The sequence below is a fragment of the Indicator indicator genome, chromosome 16 (genome assembly GCF_027791375.1).
Source record: "Indicator indicator isolate 239-I01 chromosome 16, UM_Iind_1.1, whole genome shotgun sequence".
NCBI lineage: Eukaryota > Metazoa > Chordata > Aves > Piciformes > Indicatoridae > Indicator > Indicator indicator.
This window is the reverse complement of record NC_072025.1, coordinates 17,706,005-17,726,414: the sequence shown is the minus strand read 5'-3', so window position 1 is coordinate 17,726,414 and position 20,410 is coordinate 17,706,005. Positions and strand designations below refer to the sequence as shown.

At 47.4% G+C, this 20,410-nt stretch overlaps 1 protein-coding gene across 1 annotated transcript in view; it reads left to right on the top strand.

The window, feature by feature from the left end:
- LOC128971985 (cell surface hyaluronidase-like) overlaps positions 1-20,029 on the top strand; it is a 55,397-nt gene extending 35,368 nt beyond the window's left edge. The window contains 6 exon segments of the mRNA XM_054387745.1: positions 10,518-10,700; positions 12,708-12,921; positions 13,627-13,731; positions 15,905-16,065; positions 17,284-17,393; positions 19,809-20,029. Of these exon segments, the coding sequence (XP_054243720.1) occupies positions 10,518-10,700; positions 12,708-12,921; positions 13,627-13,731; positions 15,905-16,065; positions 17,284-17,393; positions 19,809-20,029 (994 nt within the window).
- Positions 20,030-20,410: the final 381 nt, after the last annotated feature.

Here is a 20,410-nt window from a genome sequence, read left to right as displayed (position 1 = left end):
CTGCATGCAGAACCATGGAGGAATGGGATTCCTGTTGAAGGGTAAAGGCTATGCAGAGACATCTGGACAGGTTAAAGCCATGGACTGAGGTCAAAGGAATGAAGTTTAACAAGACCAAGTGCTGGGTCCTGCACTTTGGTCACAGCAACCCCAGGCAATGATACAGGCTTGGGACAGTGGCTGGAAAGCAGCCTGGTAGAAAAGGATCTGGGGGTTCTGGTGGGTGGCTGAAGTGTGCCCAGGTAGCCAAGGAGGCCAAGGGCATCCTGGCCTGGATCAAAACCAGCGTGTCCAGAGATGGTGCCCCTGTTCTGGGCACTGGTGAGGCCACAGCTTGAGTACTGGGTTCAGTTCTGGGCACCACAGTGTGGGAAAGACATTGAGGTGCTGGAGGGTGCCCAGAGAAGATCAAGGAGGCTGGAGAGGGGTTTGGAGGGCATCATATGAGGAGCAGCTGAGGGAGCTGGGGTTGGTTAGTCTGGAGAAGGCTCAGGGGAGATCTCATTGCTCTCTACAGCTAACTGAAAGGAGGTTGGAGTGTGGCTGGTGTTGGTCTCTTCTCCCAGGTAACCAGCAACAGGATGAGAGGAAATGGATTTGAGTTGTGCCAGGGGAGGGTTAGGTTGGACATGAAGAAAATCTTCTTTAGTGAGAGGGTGGTGAGGGGTTGGAACAGGCTGCCCAGGGAGGTGCTGGAGTCACCATCCCTGGAGGTGTTCAAGAAGCTGTAGATGTGGTGCTTCAGGACATGGTTTAGTGGTCATGGTGGTTGAGTTATGGTTGGACTTGATGATCCTGCAGGTCTTTTCCAGCCTTAGTTGTTCTTATTCTACAAAGGAACTGAGGTGCTAAGGAGGATTTAGCAATCTGAATGAAAACAAGAGTCTGCCTAAGCAGTTCCATGTTTGACCTTCATTAAACACTGAACTCCAATCATTTCTGGAAGAAATCTCAGATTGTGGAGCCCAGGGTAATCAGAGTTAGAAAGTCAAGGAAGACTTTTACCTGTCTCAAGTAGCTTTGAGTTTTGTTTGTTCTTTCAAATTCCCAAACACTGAATAACCTGCCAAAAAAAGCCATAACCTGAGAGAACAATGAAGCTCTTTTTATTCTTGTCCCTGTCCAGTGATGGATGGAGCCATCCAGAATGCTGCCCTTGCAGCCAGGCAGCCCTCATGCTTCTGGAGCCTTTTGCTCTGCACTGGCTGAAGGAAGGTCAGAGGGGAAATAAGGAATTTGACAGGGAGATGTGTACCAGGATTTGGATCTCTTCGGAGGTCAGGCACGGCACTGATGCTGAATGCTTGCAGGGTTAACACTCTGCCTGCCACTGAAGCACTGCAGGAAGAGGCAGAAGAGGCTCTGCCAGTTCAGGTGTCTGTGAAGGGCCTGGAATGTCAGGATTCCTGGGGTGGGGATGGATTCACATGACTCAGCTGAAACTGGCAGCACTGCTTTCTGCCAGCTGCAAATCTAGGCCAGTGAGTTCAGAGGCACCGCTAGGGTGGATTTACTCAGTGGAGAAGGACACCAGGCACAGCACAGTACCTGTGTCCTCTCTGCACTGATCCCAGCTGTGTTTAGAGGCATTCTTCAGCTCCTTCACTTCCATCAAAACATGCAGATAAACCAAACTAAACTGCTGCATCTCCCCTTGCTGCCATCTGCAACCATCTGGTGCAGATGAGCTCTGTAAGGCACCCAGCTTGCCTCAGACGAGCTCTGTAAGGCACCCAGCTTCCTTCACATGAGCTCTGTAAGGCACCCAGCTTGCCTCAGATGAGCTCTGTAAGGCACCCAGCTTCCTTCACATGAGCTCTGTAAGGCACCCAGCTTGCCTCAGACGAGCTCTGTAAGGCACCCAGCTTCCTTCACATGAGCTCTGTAAGGCACCCAGCTTGCCTCAGATGAGCTCTGTAAGGCACCCAGCTTGCCTCAGATGAGCTCTGTAAGGCACCCAGCTTCCTTCACATGAGCTCTGTAAGGCACCCAGCTTGCCTCAGACGAGCTCTGTAAGGCACCCAGCTTCCTTCACATGAGCTCTGTAAGGCACCCAGCTTCCTTCACATGAGCTCTGTAAGGCACCCAGCTTGCCTCAGACGAGCTCTGTAAGGCACCCAGCTTGCCTCAGACGAGCTCTGTAAGGCACCCAGCTTCCTTCACATGAGCTCTGTAAGGCACCCAGCTTGCCTCAGATGAGCTCTGTAAGCCACCCCACTTCCCTTCTAGTGCTCATTTGCATTCCTCAGGGCAGCTGTGTCCCTAGCTGGCTGATGGGCAGAGGTAAGGGTGTGGTGGAGAGCTGCAGGCTGCTGGGAACGTTGCTGTCTCAGCTGAGAAGCCTCTTTCAGCTACAGATAGGGCTGGATGGCTAATGGCTGGGAGTTTCCCTGGGAGGATGAGAAGGCAACTGGATATTGATGCTTCTGGAGAGAGGTAATGCAGGATAAGTAGCTTCTGAAGTTTTGGCAAGTGAACAGAAGGAGAATGCCAGCTGGAATTTTAATGATGAGGAGTGAAGTGTTCCCCAGAGCCACTGCAGATCTGCTGAGGGTTGGTCTTGTGAGGCACAGAGTGTGTGTAAAGCCTTCATGAGCAAAGACCTCAGACACTTCTCTGTGGACTTCCTTTCTTTGTTGGAGTGGTTTGCCCCCCTCAGAGCTTTGTTTGTATGTTTTCTTGGCTTTTTTTTTTATTTTAATGAGAATTATCTGTCAGACTGAGTTAAGGGCTTTCCTCAAAATCATTATCCTGAAGCAGAAGACATCAAGCTTGTTCCAAGAGGGGTGAAAGGATGGCAAGAGGATGCAAAACATTATCTGTTTGCAGCTAAGCCTGTCCTTTCAAGTGCTGGCAAAGTGTGAAAAGATTGGCACTTTGTGCAATAAGCAAAGTCAGAAATGAAGTCCTTCAATGTAATGACCTGGGCTTTGTGCCTGTGCAAATTTTCTAATCACAGCAGCAGCAGCAGCAGCTCAGCCCAATGCTATTCTCCAAGCAAAGTGCTGCTCAGCAAACCAGCCAGGCTGCCTTCTGCTATCAGCACATCTGAAGATAAGAGTCACATCTCCTCAAAGCACATATCTGAAGTACAGTGTAATAAGCTGTGTTGCTGAAGCAGCCTGAAAAGCAGTGGCAATTAGATTAAACCCTTCCTTGTTTTGAATGAGCACAGGCAGATATCCTCACAGCTGGCCTGTTAAGGCTCAGAGGGAAAGGTTTTCCCATGGTAGGGCTCTCTCTGCTGTAGTTTAGCAGAGAGGATTCAGGGAAATGTGAGCAGCTCACAGTATGAAGAGGGTAGGTAGATTGCCACAGCCCTGTGAGCAGGGGCTGCCCTTGCTGGCAGATGCTGGCTTTGAGGCCAGCTCAGGGCAGCCTTCCCCAAGCTCTCTTTATCAGCACCCTCTCAGCTTCACCTGGAGGGGTACACTGAGGCTCATATTTCTTTGGTGCCTCATTGCAGGAGTTGGATCTTTGTGAGAGCTGACTTAAAAAAAAAAAAATAAATCAGGAAAGGGCCAAATTTCTTGTCAGCAGCAAGCCAAAAGGGCAGGTGTCCATGTGTGTGCCTGGGCATGTGTCCAGCCTCTCCCCTTTTGTGGTGTTTATGTAGGGACAGGCACAGGTGCACAGCTCAGCTCCTGGGTTTGCTAGGCTACAGTTCTGCACTAGGGCTTATTGGCAGATTTATTGGTGAATAATCTGAATTATCTGAACATTTGAGAGCCTGGAATGAGCTTGTGTCTGAATTCTTCACTAAAACCAGTGGAGCTTTTGGCTGCTGGGTGATACGAAGCCTTCAGGATGCTGCAACCCATCCAAAGGGGGAGATGTCAGTGCAAGCAAACTTATGCAGCTCATGTCTGCACTGAGGCTCTGGGGAACTTGTTCTGGTTGTGCTGTGCAGTAGGTGCTCCTCCTGCAGCTCTTGTTCAGTGCCAGTCTGATTCATACTTCTAACTACTTGCCATTTTTGTGATTAAATTCCTTAGCAGTCATAAGGTCTGGAGGAAAACAAAGATAACAAGACAAGGATAGAATGTGCTTGTTGAAGACTTGTCCAGTTTATGGATATTTCCTAAATTGTTGGTTGTTTGGTTGGTTATTTTTTCTCAGAGTAGCTCTAAATGAGCTTTTTCCTCTTGTTTCCCAGACTGATAAATGCACAGGAAGGCAAAATTAGTATTTCAAAGTGGAGCTATCAGTTTAAAGCTGTGACTGCTTTCTTGTTCTTACAAGTAAAGGAGTTCTGACCTCCATCCCCAGATCTGGATCCAAGACAAGTAACACCAGCACTATTTCCAACAATAATAAGGAAAACACAGCTTGGGTTTCACAGGCTGCCCCTCCTGATAGCATCTGTAATGCAGAGTTGATCATCTGCACAACACAGAAGTCAGCAGATATATTTGAACTCCCTTCTGTCAGTTTAAATCCCTTCAAGACCCACAGGTCAGCCTGTGGAGAAAAGCCACAAGATTTTTGGTTTGGTTTGGTTTTGTGTTGTGGTTTTTTTTTTTTTTGGTTGGTTTTTTTTTTTTTTTCAGTTGGGAAGAAGCTCCAACAGTTGTCTGAACACCAGGCACCAGGTTGCACCATTTTAGCAGAGCTGGGCCAAAGTGGGTGCTGATGTTGCCATGTTTGAGTGATCCTAAAGCCCCATCTTTGACTGCTCACCTTCATCCCTTGCTGCTCTCTGCCCTGCCTGGCTTGTGCTTTCAGCTGGCTTGATAGCAGTGGCCAGGTTTAACAAGGTGGCTCTAAGCAGAGATATCCTTTCTGACCTGATCGATTTACAGCACGAATCAGAGCAACCTGAGCATCAGACAGTCTCCAGATGCCTGTGGCAAACCAGGCTGCTTGTCACCCTAAAGCCTGGCACATTACACCTGAAGGCTTTTTGCTGCTTTCACCCTTCCTCTGGCCTGTGGAGTGAGACTTGGAGCTCCTCAGAGCCACCAGCCTCTCCTGACCTGATGGCACCACAGCAGGAAAATACAAAATCCACAACAGTCAGCAAGAGAGCACTTGGGAACAGGAGTGAAATCTCCATGAATGCATGTAGGGTGGGGAAAAAGATGCTAAGATGATGTACTGCATTGAAATGCAGGAAGCTCTTTCTTTTTTTTTTTTTTGTTTTGTTTTGTTTTGTTTGAATACAGTTGTCTGTGAGCCAAATGCTGTCTGAGTCAGACCCTCCTTTCATAAGTATCAGCAGAAATGTACCTCAGGGCTGGGTCCCTTCTCTAATTTGTTGAGCTTCACAAAAGGAAAGAAAAAAAAAAAAAGCTTCGTTTGGCCTAAGGAGGCACATGAGTAAACCCAAGTCCTTTAATTTCCATCAGGAGGTGGCCTATGCTTTTGTCTTTTTAATAGCATTTCCTAATGGCAGCACTCAGGAAAGGCAGTGAAAAATCCCAATGCCCATAACTCTAGCTAGTGAGCCACTTAAATCTCTTCCTGTCCTCACAGCAAGTTGTCTTCTAGAAGAGTCTGTCCTTAACAATAAAGTCCTGAAAAACTAGCAGGATGTTCCCCCAGTGTTCGTCATTGTGGAAGGTTTAGAAGTGTCAAATGGTCTTGAGCTGAAGGCAGAAAATGAAAATCTAGAGAAAAGAAAGAGTGAGTAACAGCTGCAGAGAGCCAGTGGGAAACATGGGTTCAAGGAAGAGTCTGAAGTGGGAGAAAGTGCTAATGATGTGGCCAGGTCCCTTGTAGCCCTTGCTCCACTTTCCTCAGCACCTGTGAGATGCAGGAGTGTTTCTGGCTCTGTTTTCACCACCAGTGATGCTGGTTAGAGAGGAGGTGGCTTGTCCTGAAAGCAGGTTGTGTGGCAGAGGAGATTCAGCCCAGTGCTTGTGAGGCTGGGAGATGTTCTTGGGGAGAGAAAAGGCAGCCATATCCTGCAAGGAGCTCTGACCTCTTGTCATGTGTTCTTGGGATGGGTTGGAAGCTGAATGGTGGCTTTGCTTTTTTTTTTTCTTTTGGTCTTGTGAAGTTCAAAATTTAGCCTGTGAGAGACAGACCTAGCAAGGCAGCACGTGGAGCTTTCTGCTTGTTTCCTATAATGTGAACAGGAAAGTTTCACATTTGTAGCTATCTTACTCCCTTTGAAAGTTCACCTCACCTAGATGTTGACCAAAATGTCAGAGGGGGGTTGTTTTGAGATGTAAGTAATAACATTTGGGGGGGAGCCTGACTCACTGCATAGAAGCTTCTTGTTTGTCTGAGCCCAAAGAAAAACAAAGTCATTTTCAGTTGTAGTCTGCAGCATTCCCTGATCAGCTTAGCCCAGGTTGTCATCACTGAGCTCAGGGAGCTGGGCTGTGCACTTCTGTGGCCACCAGCTACATCGCACCCCACGTCCATTAACGTGGTGGAGCTGTTTTCTAGAATGATATTCACCAGCTTAGAGGTGCCCTTTGCTGAGAGACAGCCAGCAGTGCCACCCAGCACAGCCAGCAGCCCCAGCTCTAGATCCTACCCACTGGCCCAGGCCTGATGCTCCATCTGACGTGGGCAAGGGGCATGTTCACAATGCTGAGCAACTGTCATTTGTCCTCTCCCAGGCAGTGAGTCCCAGACTTGCACTCTTTCTGTGTTCACTCCAGCCAAATCTCATCTCCAAGTTACATGACTCACTTTACATCCCACCACCTGCAGAAGGCTCCCCTCCTTTTGCCTGCTTGATCACATTTCTCTGAGTGCCTTTGCCTTTGGGAGCCTGAGGTTGAGGTGGGGGAATGTTCTGAGGGTTGTAAATGAGGTATGTGTGTGTGGACGTGCAGATCTCTATCTCCACATGGCCAAGAACAGGAAACCTTTTGCCTGCTTTTTTTTGCCTTCCCCTCATCCTTTTTTTGTTTCGCTTTTGCTTATCCCAGCAAGCCTGTCCATTGCCAAAACACAAGAATACTTTTTGAATGCTCTGTCTGATGTTTTTGCTTCACCTGACAGAGCCAGAACTACGAATGCCAATATCCTGGTGGGGGGAAAAAAAAAAAAGAAAAAGAAAGGCTCCTTGGGTTTGTTTCACCCAGTCCTTTCCAAAAGGAAATGCACAGGTTGAGTACATTGATGAAAGTGCAGGGGATACACCGTGGGGACTGGCAGTAACAGAGGGGCAGCAGTGCCAGCTTTTGTACATGCTGGTGGCAGCAGACTCTCAAAGACTTTCCAAGTGGTGTTTGAAACTCTTAGGACCCACTAAACATTGACATTTTGCCTCTGCATTTTAGCATTTTCCCCTTCAAATGCTAATTTTAATTTTTATTTATTTATTTTTTTAAATAAGAACACATAGGAAAATGTTGGTCTGATTAAGAAGAAGAATGACAAAAGGAAAGAAGAATGCCCCTTTACTGACAAAATTAACCAAAAACCTTTGCAAACAGTTAATTTGGGGGTAAAAATACCATAGATGGCTCAGGTTAATTGTCTCCATGCAACAGTATGGCTTTTGCTTAAGCTGACAGCTAATTCCCAAGCCACACTTTCCACCTGGGAATTATTTTTATTTGTTGCTCTTGCAAGAAGCACCCAAGAATGGAAGTTGAAAGGAACAAGTCCTGTGTGTTGCTGCACTGGACAGCGTTTTGTTTGTCCGTAGTCTGACTTCTATCCCTTCTGTTTCAAATGGATTTTCCTCTTTATTTGTGCTGTGCTTTAAGCATTAAGAGTGTCTAAAGCTACAGATGTTCCCAGGGCATTCAGGCAGAGGTCTGAAATGACTCTGAATTCCTCATTTGGGATCTACTGTGAGTTCAGTGTTTTGTCACTAGTGCTGTGTGTGTCCCTAAGCCCCTGGGGCACCTGTGGAGATCCATCTGATGTGCTGCTACTGAGAGGGGGCAGAACAAGAGAGTTAGGCTGGTTCAAATATATATGTATATTTTTTTTATTCCACCTGAAAATATTCACCCCAGACTAGCAGCTGGTAAATAAGGCAGAACTGAGAAGTTTAAGCACAGAAGTGAAGCAGGAATTACAGTTTATTGACCACTCTGAAGAGAAGGAAGGCTTCCTGCACCTGAGATCCAGCCAGGAGGTCCTTGGTGGCCAGCACAGTGGCTGAGGAAAACACACACACATCTACTCAACTTAGAATGCAATGTCCAAGACATCCCACACCTGATTACTGCTTGTTGCCTGGGGCTGCATTTCTCTCTCTCCATTATGGCAGTGGCTGGAGAAGAAGCACCTAACCCCCATCAGCTGGCCAACTGCAAGGCAGAGTCCCGTGGATCATCCTGCAGCAGTGCTGATGTCTCTCTCTCTGATTTTCCTGGAGCTGGTGGAGTGCAGCTCAGCCACCCAGCCAGGTGTTTGTCGGGGTGTCCAGAGGATTTTGTGCAAACTGAAGAAACAGAACTGAAGTAAAGAGCTAAACAGGGAGCTGTCAAAATAGGGCTAAATTAAAGAGACCTGATGCTCTCCTGTATTTACACAAGGGATACCTTCTACAACCTCCCCTTCCTACATCTCCTCCCAAGCCCTTTGTTGTGGGAATGTACTTTTTTCCACCTCCTCCTCCTCCTCAGGCTCTGCAGTAGGTGCTTTTCATTTATCTTTTCAATCTCCATATGATTTATTTGGGTGTTTGGCTCAGCCTGCTCACATGCACGCTGGTCTCTAGCACGCCTGTTCCCAAACACCCTGCAGCTCAAGGTGGCTGCAACTGCAGGCTTCTTTTTCACACCTTTTCTTTCCTTTTTTTTTTTTTTGCCTTTCACCCTCCAGTTTCCTTTTCTGGTGCCTCTCTTATTCCCCAGGGAGGTGGCAGTCAGTGTAGCGCAGCACCAAAGCTGGTTCCCAGCATCTGAGGGAGATGACAAGTCCTTTTTGTGGCGGTGTCTTCGGGGCATGAAATGTGCTAACGCAATGCAAATCACCCTTATGAAACAGCCAAATGTCTTGGGACTCTGTCCTAAAAATATTCCACAAACATGGCTCTGGTGCATTTCTTTCATTTCCTCCAGTTGGAGGCCAAATCATCTGAAAATATATCCGTTCCTCTAGCCGTGCTGTGTTATGACACAGCTGGAGTTGGTTAAAATCTAGAGGGCAGTATCTGGCTTAAGCTTGAGGGGTCTTTGTGCAGCTTTGATTTATTATTCTAGAACAGCCTGTCCCCTCTTCCATCCTGCAGATAGCTCTGTTTTGGTTTAATGAGAAAACCAGAAGAAGGCTGGAATAGCTTTGCTTTTGAGCTCTCCATGTGTAATGCAAAGTAGAGGTCTAGGCATGGCCTTTTCCCAGATTTCTCCAAGTCAAACCAGTTTCTCCCCACCTACTGCTCTGCAGGCAGGATCTTCCTGGACTCTGCAGGACCCAGGAAGAGAGCTGGTGGAGGTGGTATTTTGTCTTTCTCTAAGCCAAATATATATTCTTCTATTTTAACCAGGAAGCTAGGCAGTTAAAAGAGTACATTTAAAGCCTGGCTGGTTTTGGTAATAGAAGGGAAGGTAACTACAGCGCTGGGGCAGGCACCTTGGTGTGGCACACTGAGCCACCTCACAGGGTCACAAGGTGAAAGGAAAAAAAATTAATTAATCTTTGTATTCAGTTTTTCCCTGCAAGTGTAACCTTCTTGTGGCTTTCTGCTCTGCACAGGACAGGTGCATCCCTCAGACAGGAAAGGCTGTTGGGATCTTCTTCCCATCAATATCCAAATTGCACCATGGCTGCAATTTGGCTCTGAGCCTTGTAAGAAGGATTCCTAGTCTGGAGCCAGATTTCATCTCTGTGAGGGTGGTGATGCAAATCACAGGATAAAGGAAAGCCATGGGTGGCATTTTTTTTTTTTTTTTTGACATACCACAGTTGTGGTGGACAACAGTTAAAAGATGATTTAACTTTACCCTTTGTTACTGTAAGCTGAAAGAGCTTGGGAGAGGGAGATTTTATTGGAAACCACAATAATAAACTTCACTGCGAAGTGGAGGAAGCAGAGGTCTCCTTGGACTGTGGCTCTGGTTCAAGTCAGAGATTACTTTCTAATTCCTGAATCCGTGCCCCTGGTGAATGTCTGCTGGCTGCTGGTTCCCTCTGCCCCACTGGCTTTGGGTGAACTAAACCAGGCCATGGCTGCCTCAAGAGCCATCAGTGGGTCTATGACTGGCTGTGCCTCAGCCTTACCAGGCAAGGGAGAGGAAATCTCTGGGTTTAAGCCATCCTGGCACCTGACTCAGAGTCCTCTGAGGTCAGACAGAGTGCCTGGATCAGATTTTCCTAATAAGCAGCTTCTCTTTCCAGACAAAGCAAAAAACCTCTGCTTTTCTTTGGCTTTGGGGCTTTGTTGTGTTTTGGTTGGGTTTTTTTTTTTTGTTGTTGTTGTTGTTGTTGTTTTGGGTTTGTTGGGTGTTTTTTTTAAAGGAGGAAGAGAACCTCAAAGGCCATTTCTTTGTTTTTGCCTGAAGACTGTACTTTTGGCTGCAGACCGTCTCTTTTGTGCTCAAGCCCTGAAGTGCATTTTTGCTCTCCCTCCCTCCCCTGGTTCCCCTTTTTGTCGGCAGAGGAGACTGGCTGCGTGTCGCCCTCTGCTACCCCCGGGGAGCCGTTTTCCAGGTGCTGACGGACATCTACCAGCGGCGGACCGGGACGGTGCACAGCGTGCGGCGCTACCTCGCCGCTGCCTCCCGGGCCAGCGCTCTTAGCCGCACCGGCGAGCGGCTCTTCTACTTCGACAGAGCCTCCGGGTGAGCTCTGCGTTGCCCCTGAGCGGGCAGCGAACCCTCGGCGTCTATTTCTTACCAGCCCCAGCACCTCCTTTCCCTATCTCAGAGTTAAAATTCACGCCCACCATCCTGCATGCACTTTTCACTCATTTCAGGTCAAAATGCACTTAGAGGCTGGAGTTACAATCATGGAATCATAGAATTGTTAGGGTTGGAAGGGACCTCAAGGGTCATCTAGTTCCAACCCCACCTGCCATGGGCAGGGACATCTCACACAAGACCAGGTTGCTCACAGCCACATCCAGCCTGGCCTGGCATAGGCCACTTAGCTGGCATGGGTCTAAGTCTGTATCACCAAGCAGTGATTTGCATTGTTGTTATTAAATGGATGATTTCTTGGCTGGATTTAGCTCCAGGAGGCATCCCTGTTGCCCAGGTGGCTGATGGTATTTGTTAAAATGCATTGCACCCCAAAAGGCCATGAAAAGGAGCCCTGTTGTGACTGCTGCAGCTCCCACACTGAGACAGTTTGGGAAGTTTCCCTTTCGTCATGTTCCCGAGCAGGGAGATTTCTAAAATCATCAGAGTCTAAAAAATTGGCTTTTTTGAAAAAAGAGGGAGAGCAGCACAGTGCATCTCTTACTCTGAAGGCATGAAGAGAAGCCAAGGATCTTGCACCATCTTTGTAAGACTGGAGGACACCTTTGGTTAAAAAAACATGTTATGAAACTGGCTCTCAGTCAGCTAAAAAATAGGGAGGAAAAAAAGTGTTTTGTGGTCTAACCATGGGTCCCATGATTCTTCACCTGACTAAGCAGCTACTTCAGGAACCAATCCACAAATACCAGATTTGAAAATAAGATGGGATATATTTATTCATTCAACCATAACACATGAGCAATCAAATCCCAGGATGCTCACCAGGCTCCTTGCTGATGGCCAGGTCTCTCTCATCACAGCAATTGTGAAATAACAATTTGCTAATTAAGCTTCTTTTTTATTTTTGTCTTTTTTTTTTCCCCAAACCCAAAACAAACCCAAAAGTTGCCCCAATTCTGTAAACAGGTTGTTTACTACTGAATAGTGGGGAAAATGGTTACATCTGTGGGTCTGTGGGGGAAGAGCCATTAGCTGCCAGCAGCCATCTGGACTTGGTACATGCAGCTGGAATGGTTGTCTGAGCTAACAATTAAGTTAGGCAGCATCAGCTCTAACTCAGCCATGACTTTTTTAGCCTTTTAGAGCACAGAAGTTAAAGGATTAGCTTTTTTCTTTTCCTCTTGTTGTTTTTCAGACTTTATTTCATAATGAGTGGGATGTTTCCCCCCCCCTTTTTTTTTTTTTTTAAATCCCACATACTGGAGCCAAGCTTATTCTTTCTTCCAGGCAAACAGACACAAATATTTAGTTTTAAAAGAACTAGAATGAAAAATCCTTTTTAAAGGTCCTGTATCTTTTTGATCTGAAGCTGAACTGAGCTGTTTATGTAATTTGCTCAGCCTGAATTGCAGAATGGACACGACAGAAAACATGCTTAGGAACAACTAGGGTAAAAAGAAAGAGCTCCAAAGGCCAGGAGACCTTGGCTGCCTTTGAGTTTTTGTCATGCATGCCTAGGGCTGAGCTCTGCCACGGGCCAAGATCACACAACTCAGAGAACTCAGCAGCCTGAGCATTGCTGCTGCTCTCCCTCTGCAGGGATGCTACCGTGCCTGGGGCAGCATTGGGTGCTTGGGGTGGGTGTCTGCCCCACATGACGCTTGCCTGGTGAAGGCAGCTGCCCGAGGTGTACCAGCTGCAAGTGCTACAGGTGTCCTCATGCAGGGTGAGAGGGGAGCTCAACCTACATCCTTTCAGGACCCATTTTGCAGGGGGTGTGCCATGGAGTTGGTTTCTGAGGTCGGGCAATGTGGGGGGTTAATGCAATTCAGCAGTTTAGCAAGAATTCAGCAGTTTAGCAAGACCCCCTGCTCAGCTTGTCCTCTGAGCACACAGGGCTCTGATCCCTCTGTTTGCTCTCATTTGTAGGTACCTTTTTGTTCACCTGCAAGCCCGGGAGGCTCGGACAGGACACAGTTACTGCTCTCAGCAAGGCTGTGAGCGTATTAAAATCATGGCACATATGTCCCCAGGGGACCCTTGGAGCTGTGACACCAACCCCTTCCCAGAGAGGCCAGCAGCTGCCCAGCGCCCTGTGTCCCAGCACCCCTCTGGACCATGCAGGGCCTGTGGGGCCCCACAGGTACTCACCAACCCAAGCAGCCTCTGTGCTCTCTGTGTGCAATCACAGAGGTCAGGTCCTTCTCACTGTGTATAAGGAAAAGCCATAAGGAGTTCTCCCTCCTGAGTCTGCCAAACATCACAGCACCTCTGTGAACTTCTGCAGCTCCTTGTACAATGCTTCAGAATTAGCCTCAAAGAAATTGCCTGTTTAGAAGCCACGTGGATGCACATCCATGGCACCTTCCCCCCACCCCATTTCTTTCTTCCAAACAAGAAAAGAAAAAGACTCTTGAGAAGGGTCAGGTTGATTAGCTTTGAATTCCAAAGTATGCCATTGCTGCTGCATTTCAGACTGGGGAGTAGTAACTCTGGCTAATGGGAGTAACTGGAAAATCAGAGCAAGGCTCTCTTCTCATTGACTCTAAATTTGCCCCACTCCGAGTCCTGCAGAACTGTCTCAGGCTCTTGCAAATCTGCACTTGAGTTGACAGCCAGGCAAAACAGATGAAGTTCAAATTAATTTTTTAAACTTAAGTGTCAAGGTGACCATCAGACGTAACAATTCCTTGATGAATGGTGTTCTAGTAATGAGCACTCACTTGTGAACCAGGCTCACAGTCTGATAAATACAAGTCTTACCCTGAGCATTGGTACCTGCTGTCATTTTGCTGATGAGGGCCAGTTGGCAGGCCAGCTTTTCAGTCTCTCTCTGGTGTCATTCCAGCTTGCCATCACTAGCACACCCTCAGTCCAGTACGTCAAGGTCCAGATCCAGTCTCTCAGCAGCATGGACATCCAAAACCACACCTTGGCATCTGCGTTCATCAAGGTATGTTGTGTTTTATTGCTTCTGCACTGGGGTTTGAACAGGGGAAACTTCATCTCCAAGGCAAGTTACTGCAAAGTCTTGCTGAGCCCTGGCAGAAGGGAGTGGGAAGTTCCTCTGCAAGAGGCAAGTGCGCTGTTCTGCCTTACAATTAACTCTGCTCAAGTCACTGGGAGCTTGCATTCTATTCAAATGAGGATTCAAGCTCTTGGGGGAAAAAAAGCATTTTATCACCTGAGAAGAAGAATTAACACCACCATTCCAATGTAGAGGAAATGGGGGAAAAGCATGCCAAAAGTCATTCTTCACAGAGGGGAAAAAACAAGTTTGTGTTTCTGATTTTTTTTCTCTTCTAGCATTGCCCTGAAAGATAAAAATAGCAACATTTCACTACTGAAGGGGTTTGGAGCTGTCGAGGTGTTGCTGTCTGTGCCTTGTATGTCTGTCCAGGTGGTGAAGGGTGACTGCAGTCATGCTTGCCAGGATGCTGTCCAGGCTTTCCTGCTGGTGTGCTACTGAATTATGATTAATGCTAACAAATGCCAAGCAAAGCTGGTACAGCATCCCTAAGGAGTCTGAGCAGCCCAGATTTCCTGCCACGTATACTGACTGCATCATCAAAAATTGATTCAGGCCCATTAGCAAGCAGGTGTTACTGGAGGCAGCATCCTCACCTGTGGAGAAGTGCAGAGACCACTGTGTGCAGCACACAGGGGCAGGTGCAGTATGCTCAAAGCTCCTTTGCCCTCTCCCCAGCTCTCATGCAATGCATCACTTTTGTTTCCAACACATGTGCTCCCAGCTGAAGAAGAGGTGAGGATTGTTGCCTTAAATCTTAAAAGGTGCAGGTAGTTTGGAAATTAAGAAGTGAAGCAGAGGCACCCCCCACTACCAAAGCACCTTTTGTCCTTGTTTTGCTGAATGAAATGCCAAAAGTCAGAAATGTTTTAGATTTCTAATCCCAATTTCCCCAAGGACTGAGTGACACTGAGTGGCAGTGCCCTGCTCTAGCTCCCATGGGGCATTGTGAGCTCTAGTGCTGGCTCCTCAGCAGGTCTGCAGCATGTGGATAAGGGCAAGACACACCACAGGGCTGTCCCATTTGACAGCAGCTCACTGCAGACCAGTCTGCAGCAGTGATTGCTCTCTGCTCTGTGTGCAGCCAGACTTTGACACACTTCCCAGACTGGGAAGTATGAGACAGCCAGGACTGGGTGATTTAATCTTTGTTCTTTGTCATTCCCCTCTGCCAACCATGCCCAGACATTACTTTACCTCTGCCCCCCTGTTGCATTCAGCATCCTCTGACATCTTGCAGAAGCCACTTTCTAACCATGGGCTCCCTCATTCACTCTGGTCCTGTATTCCCTGGAGGCATCCACACATCTCGACTGTTGGGATATATCTGAGCTCCTTGGTGCCTGGGGGCTTTGGACAGCTTGTGTGGATTGCAGTCTGTGGTTTGTATCCTGAGCTCAGCTTTCTGTCAGCCTGACCTTGATGTGCTGCTGCTCTGCTTGGTGGAGGTGGTGTCCTTGCAGACTGGGCTGTCCTCAGGGATGCTGGGGAGATGCACCAGTGCCTGGCACCTCAGGGTGCAAACATGGTGGCACATCCTGAGAGGTATAACCTAGGGAAGGAGCCCTTGCTGTAGGAAAGGAGGAGAGTTGGAGCCACTTGTCCTACAACTTCTTTGAGGGACTGGGGTAGCCCTACCAAGAAGGAATTTTTTTGGGGTTTGATATTTACATTTCCAGGAAAAGAAGAAAAGGCCACATGGTGCCTCTGCTCCCCTGTCTGCTCTCTCAGCACCTCTCCCTTGCTCTGTGGTCAAATCTGCTTTGCCAAGTGACAGTCATTTCCCACACATGGAAAGAAACTGTATTAAGAATGAACGAGGCATTTTACTCCCAGGATTCTTGGCTTCCCCTATGGATCATCCTAAGATGAGCTCATTTCCCAGCTTGTGTATGCCACTGACAACTAAGGGGCTTGCTTCCTCCTGCCACTGAGCGTCCCTGAGTGCTGTCACTCCACCTGTGCCAACCACACGTGTAAAATTACAGGGTGTACACCCCTGATGTCCTTGCTTGTCACTGCTTTCTGGGAGAGGCAGGGAGAGGGTCTGCAGCTTCCCAGGCCTGCTCCTTGAGCTCTGCTGTGCTCTCTGTTGCAGATCAATGACACCCTTCTCCTGTTCCGCCGCCGTGGCATATTCTTCGTCGTGCTGGATGCATGTTCAGGAGCAGTCGTGAGCAGGCAGCACTTTGCCACAGTTACTGCTGAAAATGCTGCCAGGGCAGTGACTGATTATGTTCAAACAGCTATAAAAGAGAGGTAAGCCAGTTGCTGAGGACCTAGTTCATGTAGCCACCCATGGCTGATTGGAAAGTCTCCTAACTTCCATAACTATCCTGTGCTCTGAAGAAATCTGGCGCAGATTAAATAGGTAGAAATCCCAAATGTCAGCCAGGTAATAAGAGATGCAGCACCTTTCTCCCAGGAGTGCAGGGATTAGAGCAGAGGAAAACAGGTTTTCTGGAAAGCTGGCAACTCCTCCTGTGCATTTCCCAGCATGGAGTAGATAAGGTCCTTGCAGTGACATTTGCAATCCTGTGCACCTCTCCCAGCAGTTTCCTGGCAGCCCGTGATTCAGTTTTCCATTTCTGAAGCGAGTTGTTTTCTGTTTACTCTTACTGATTGGCTTTGCCTCTTGTGTCAGATGAAAACCAGAGGTGTGCCAGATTTTCCAGAGACCAGATCTTGCCTGCCTGTGGGCTCTCTCACCTTGCATGTGTCCTGGCGATGGTCTAGATCATCTCCGTTTGTGTCTGTCCCACATTCCTTGTGGTTTTATGTGTCGCCACACAAACATGGAAAAACAGAAATTTATAGATAAATTCTTGGCTGCTGGCAGAAGCAGGTCAAATAACCAGAAAACAGACTCTCCCAGCCCAGGATGTTTCTGAGCAGTCCATGACCAAAGGTTTGAACGCTCCTGAGTTACTCCATCTGCAGTTGTGCACATGAGCATGGACACAGGTATCCATCCTGCAGGAGGGGGCCCATATCCATGGGACACCTCTGCATTTGGGATGATTTTCTGGTATTATGCTGTGTGGTTTGCAGTTCTAGGCATTCAGCTAAATGCTAAATTCCAGTTGTGCCTGGAATTCATGGCAGGTAAAATTCATTGGGATCTGGAAGCACATCTATGAGGACCAAAAAAGCCAGGTTGAGGCTTGACTGAAAATCACACCCAGGATCTGGATGGCTCCGAGTCTCAGGACTGCACAGCAGATGAGTGCCATGTTCCCATAAGGGATTCACTCCCCAGAAGCCATTTGTGCTGTGTTGGCTTCCATGTGAAGCCCAGGATTAATCTGGGAACTTTAAACAGAGCCTTAAACTTTAGAAAGCTTGCATGTGATTGAAAGGGTTTTAAGCACCTTCTCAAGCAAGCTCTTTGGTTCTGAATTGGAACTTGCAGGCCTTGCAGATTCTTCATGAAGTCATGTTTTGCAGTCAGCCAGTAATTACTGTCCTTCTTTTCAGGTCCCTAGTTCTGGTGTGCTCTAGAGGTGCTGCAGCCGTGGTGGGGAGCCCTGAAATGTCTGTCTTTACCAGGTTAGGTTCAGCAAAGCCTATTGCATTCCACAAGGAAGGTAAATGGATTTATTCTACCATGTTTCTTTTGCTTGAAGGTAACTGGTGTGTTTCTCCACCAAAAAGTGGTCACATACTTCTGTAACACTTACCAATAGATTTCCTACCACAGTACTCCAGTATCACCTAATTAAAAACCTCTTGGCTTAGGCATGGTGGGAAGCAGGAGAGTTGTTTTGGGGATTCAACTCTATCTCATCAGTGAGAAGCCACATGCTGCAGAATTTTTCATCTAAAAGGAGATTATTTTTCTAAGAAAAAGAGGGAAAAAAGGAAAAAAAGAGAAATAGAAAATAATTTGGTAAAGATTCCATCTCTAAAATTTAACTTCTTTGCAAGAAAAAAAAAATCCTAAACAATCCTAAACTGAAAGATTGATGAAAAAGAAACAGGCAGGAGTGAAATAGGAGCTGTTTGTTTTTTTCAGATGGGAGGAAGGCAAAATCACTGGTTTTGGAAAGTTGTTATTACAATTTTACCTTGGACTGCTGCAAGAGAACCATTGGTATTATTGGTCCAGGAAATCCATGCTGGGTTTCCTACTGGAAAGCTGACTCCAGGTTTGGATAAATAATTTGGGTGATAAGGAAATTAAGGAGACAAGCAGCTGGCTTGCTGCAGATTTCATCTGCAATCTCACATGCAGAAAGCAGATGGAAAATTGTCTCTGTTTCCAGCTTTTCTTCCTTGGGGGTTTGGGGACTCCTTTTTGTCCCTAATGCTTCACTGAAATCTGTATCAGTTCCTGGTTCAAGTTTCAAAGTTCATTGCTGTGACCACTGCAAGGAAGGACAGCAGAGCTGTCAGAGCAGAGACAGTGACTCCACCTCAGTGCTTGATTCCCAAGAAGCTATTGTGTCTTCCATCCTTTTAAAAATAAAAACTGGAGGGTTTCTTTTTTTGTTTTAACCCTGAAACTTCATTGATTCATTACTGCATCAAAGCCCTGACTACTTTTGAAAGGAATTTTTTAATTAAAGCAATCCTTTTTTTTTTGTTTGTTTGTTTTGTCAAACTTTCCTCCCTGAATGTGATGTTCACATGTGTGCAGCACTTCCAGGTTGTTGTGGGAGCTCAGTTCAGCTGCTCCTGGGGCACAAAAAGCAGCAAACAGGGCCACCACCATCCTAGGGACGTGCTGGGTGAGGCCATCTCCTTGAGGTGCCACCTTGGTGGGATGCTGGTGTCTGGCAGTGGCCCTGATCATGTGCTGCCCCTGTTTTGCTGTCACTAAGGGCAGGGGTGCTCACCCCCACATCTACCTTGCTTTCCAGTCTGGGTAATTATGTCCTGCTTCATCAGCTTTCTCCTGTTGGTTCAGGTATGTTCATTATTTGACTTCACAGCTCCAAAAGTGATCACACAGAGGGCTGGTCTGTACTGGGTGGGGAGGGTGGCAGACTGCAGGATTTCTCCCAAGTGCATGTTCCCTCTGCCAGGGGTAATGTGAAAGAAACCTGATCCTTTTGACCCCAATGGGATGGGGGATTTGGGGTCTTGCTGCCTGGCTTTGTAAAACCTTATTTAAATTAGAAGTGTTTACAGGAATAGTCTCCATCCACCCAGCTGCAAATAGCCTTGGGAGGCTTTGCAATGGAAAGCAGAATATAAACACGAGAGATGATTATTAAAATGGGAGAGAACACAATGCCTTTGTACTCTGTGACAGCAGAGACCAGAGCAGAGTCAACATGGGGGTCAGGTTAGGCATAACAGGAAGAAACTGCTGTAAACTAATAAAAGAAGGATTCAAAGTGCCTAACCATTTTCATGCAGTCAAATATGAGCAAGAACCAACCTTATTGAAAAGTAAGGAGCAAAACAATATTCCTGCTAACTGGCATCTGGGAACCTGTCTGAGCTTATTGAAATACCTGCAGGGCTGTGATGCAGTGAGGTTACAGCTGCAGCAGGGCTCATTCCCACTTTTCATCACGTTTTTTTTTTTTTTTTTCCCCCTCTCTCCTAAATGGGGAGAGGGCTTTTTAGGCTATCAGGTAGTGATAGGACTAGGGGGAATGGAATAAAGCTGGAAGTGGGGAGATTCAGGCTGGAAGTGAGGAAGAAGTTCTTCACCATGAGAGTGGTGAGAGCCTGGAATGGGTTGTCCAGGGAGGTGGTTGGGTCCCATCCCTGGAGGTGTTTGCAGCCAGGCTGGATGAGGCTCTGGCCAGCCTGATCTAGTGTGAGGTGTCCCTGCCCATGGCAGGGGGGTTGGAACTGGCTGATCCTTGTGGTCCCTTCCAACCCTGACTGATTCTATGATTCTGTGATTCTAAATGTTCTGTTACTTTAATCCAAGTTAAAAAAGGAAGGGCTGAGAGGTTTCTGTGATGTGTGGAGGGAGTCTGTGCTGCGCTGCTGGTCAGTGAACTGACCCAGCCGGGGTCACTCTCTTTGTGTCTGTTTTTCAGGGAGTTTTGCCATGCTTGGCTATAAAGGACAGGCCAAGCCCTCCTGGATTAAAGTCCTTAATCATGCTGCTTATCAGGAAGCTGCTTCTCTACAGCATTATGTTCCCTTGAAGCTGGAGGAATATCAGTGTCCAGCTAATGCTGCCGAGCCGCTGCCGTTCGCTTTGTCTCAGAGCCGCTCAGGGAAGAGCTCTGCAGAGGCTGTGGTATCCCAGGGTTAGCAGTGCTGGGGCAACAGCAGCCAGGCAGAGCCAGGCAGAGCCTGCTGCTGTCCCCAGAAGCTGCTCCTGTGTGTGCAGGACTGTACCAAACCAATGTGTTCCCTTGTGTATTTTATAACTAATAAATATGCTCTCATCTTACCCACCCTGGCACAGCTTTATTTTTCAAACTGCCTGGCAGGGCAGGAGAGGCAAGGCCTGTGGGCTGCCCTTCCCAAGAAGTGCTTCAGCATGTCAAGCAGTTGATAGCAAAAGGTAAGTTTTAAAGGCAAGAACCTGCTCTGGTATCACAGGGACTGGAAATGGAATTTGGCATGGGAAATTTAGCGACATCTAGGGAAAGAGATGAACTTCAGCAGAGGTAGGGAATGCTGCCTTCAG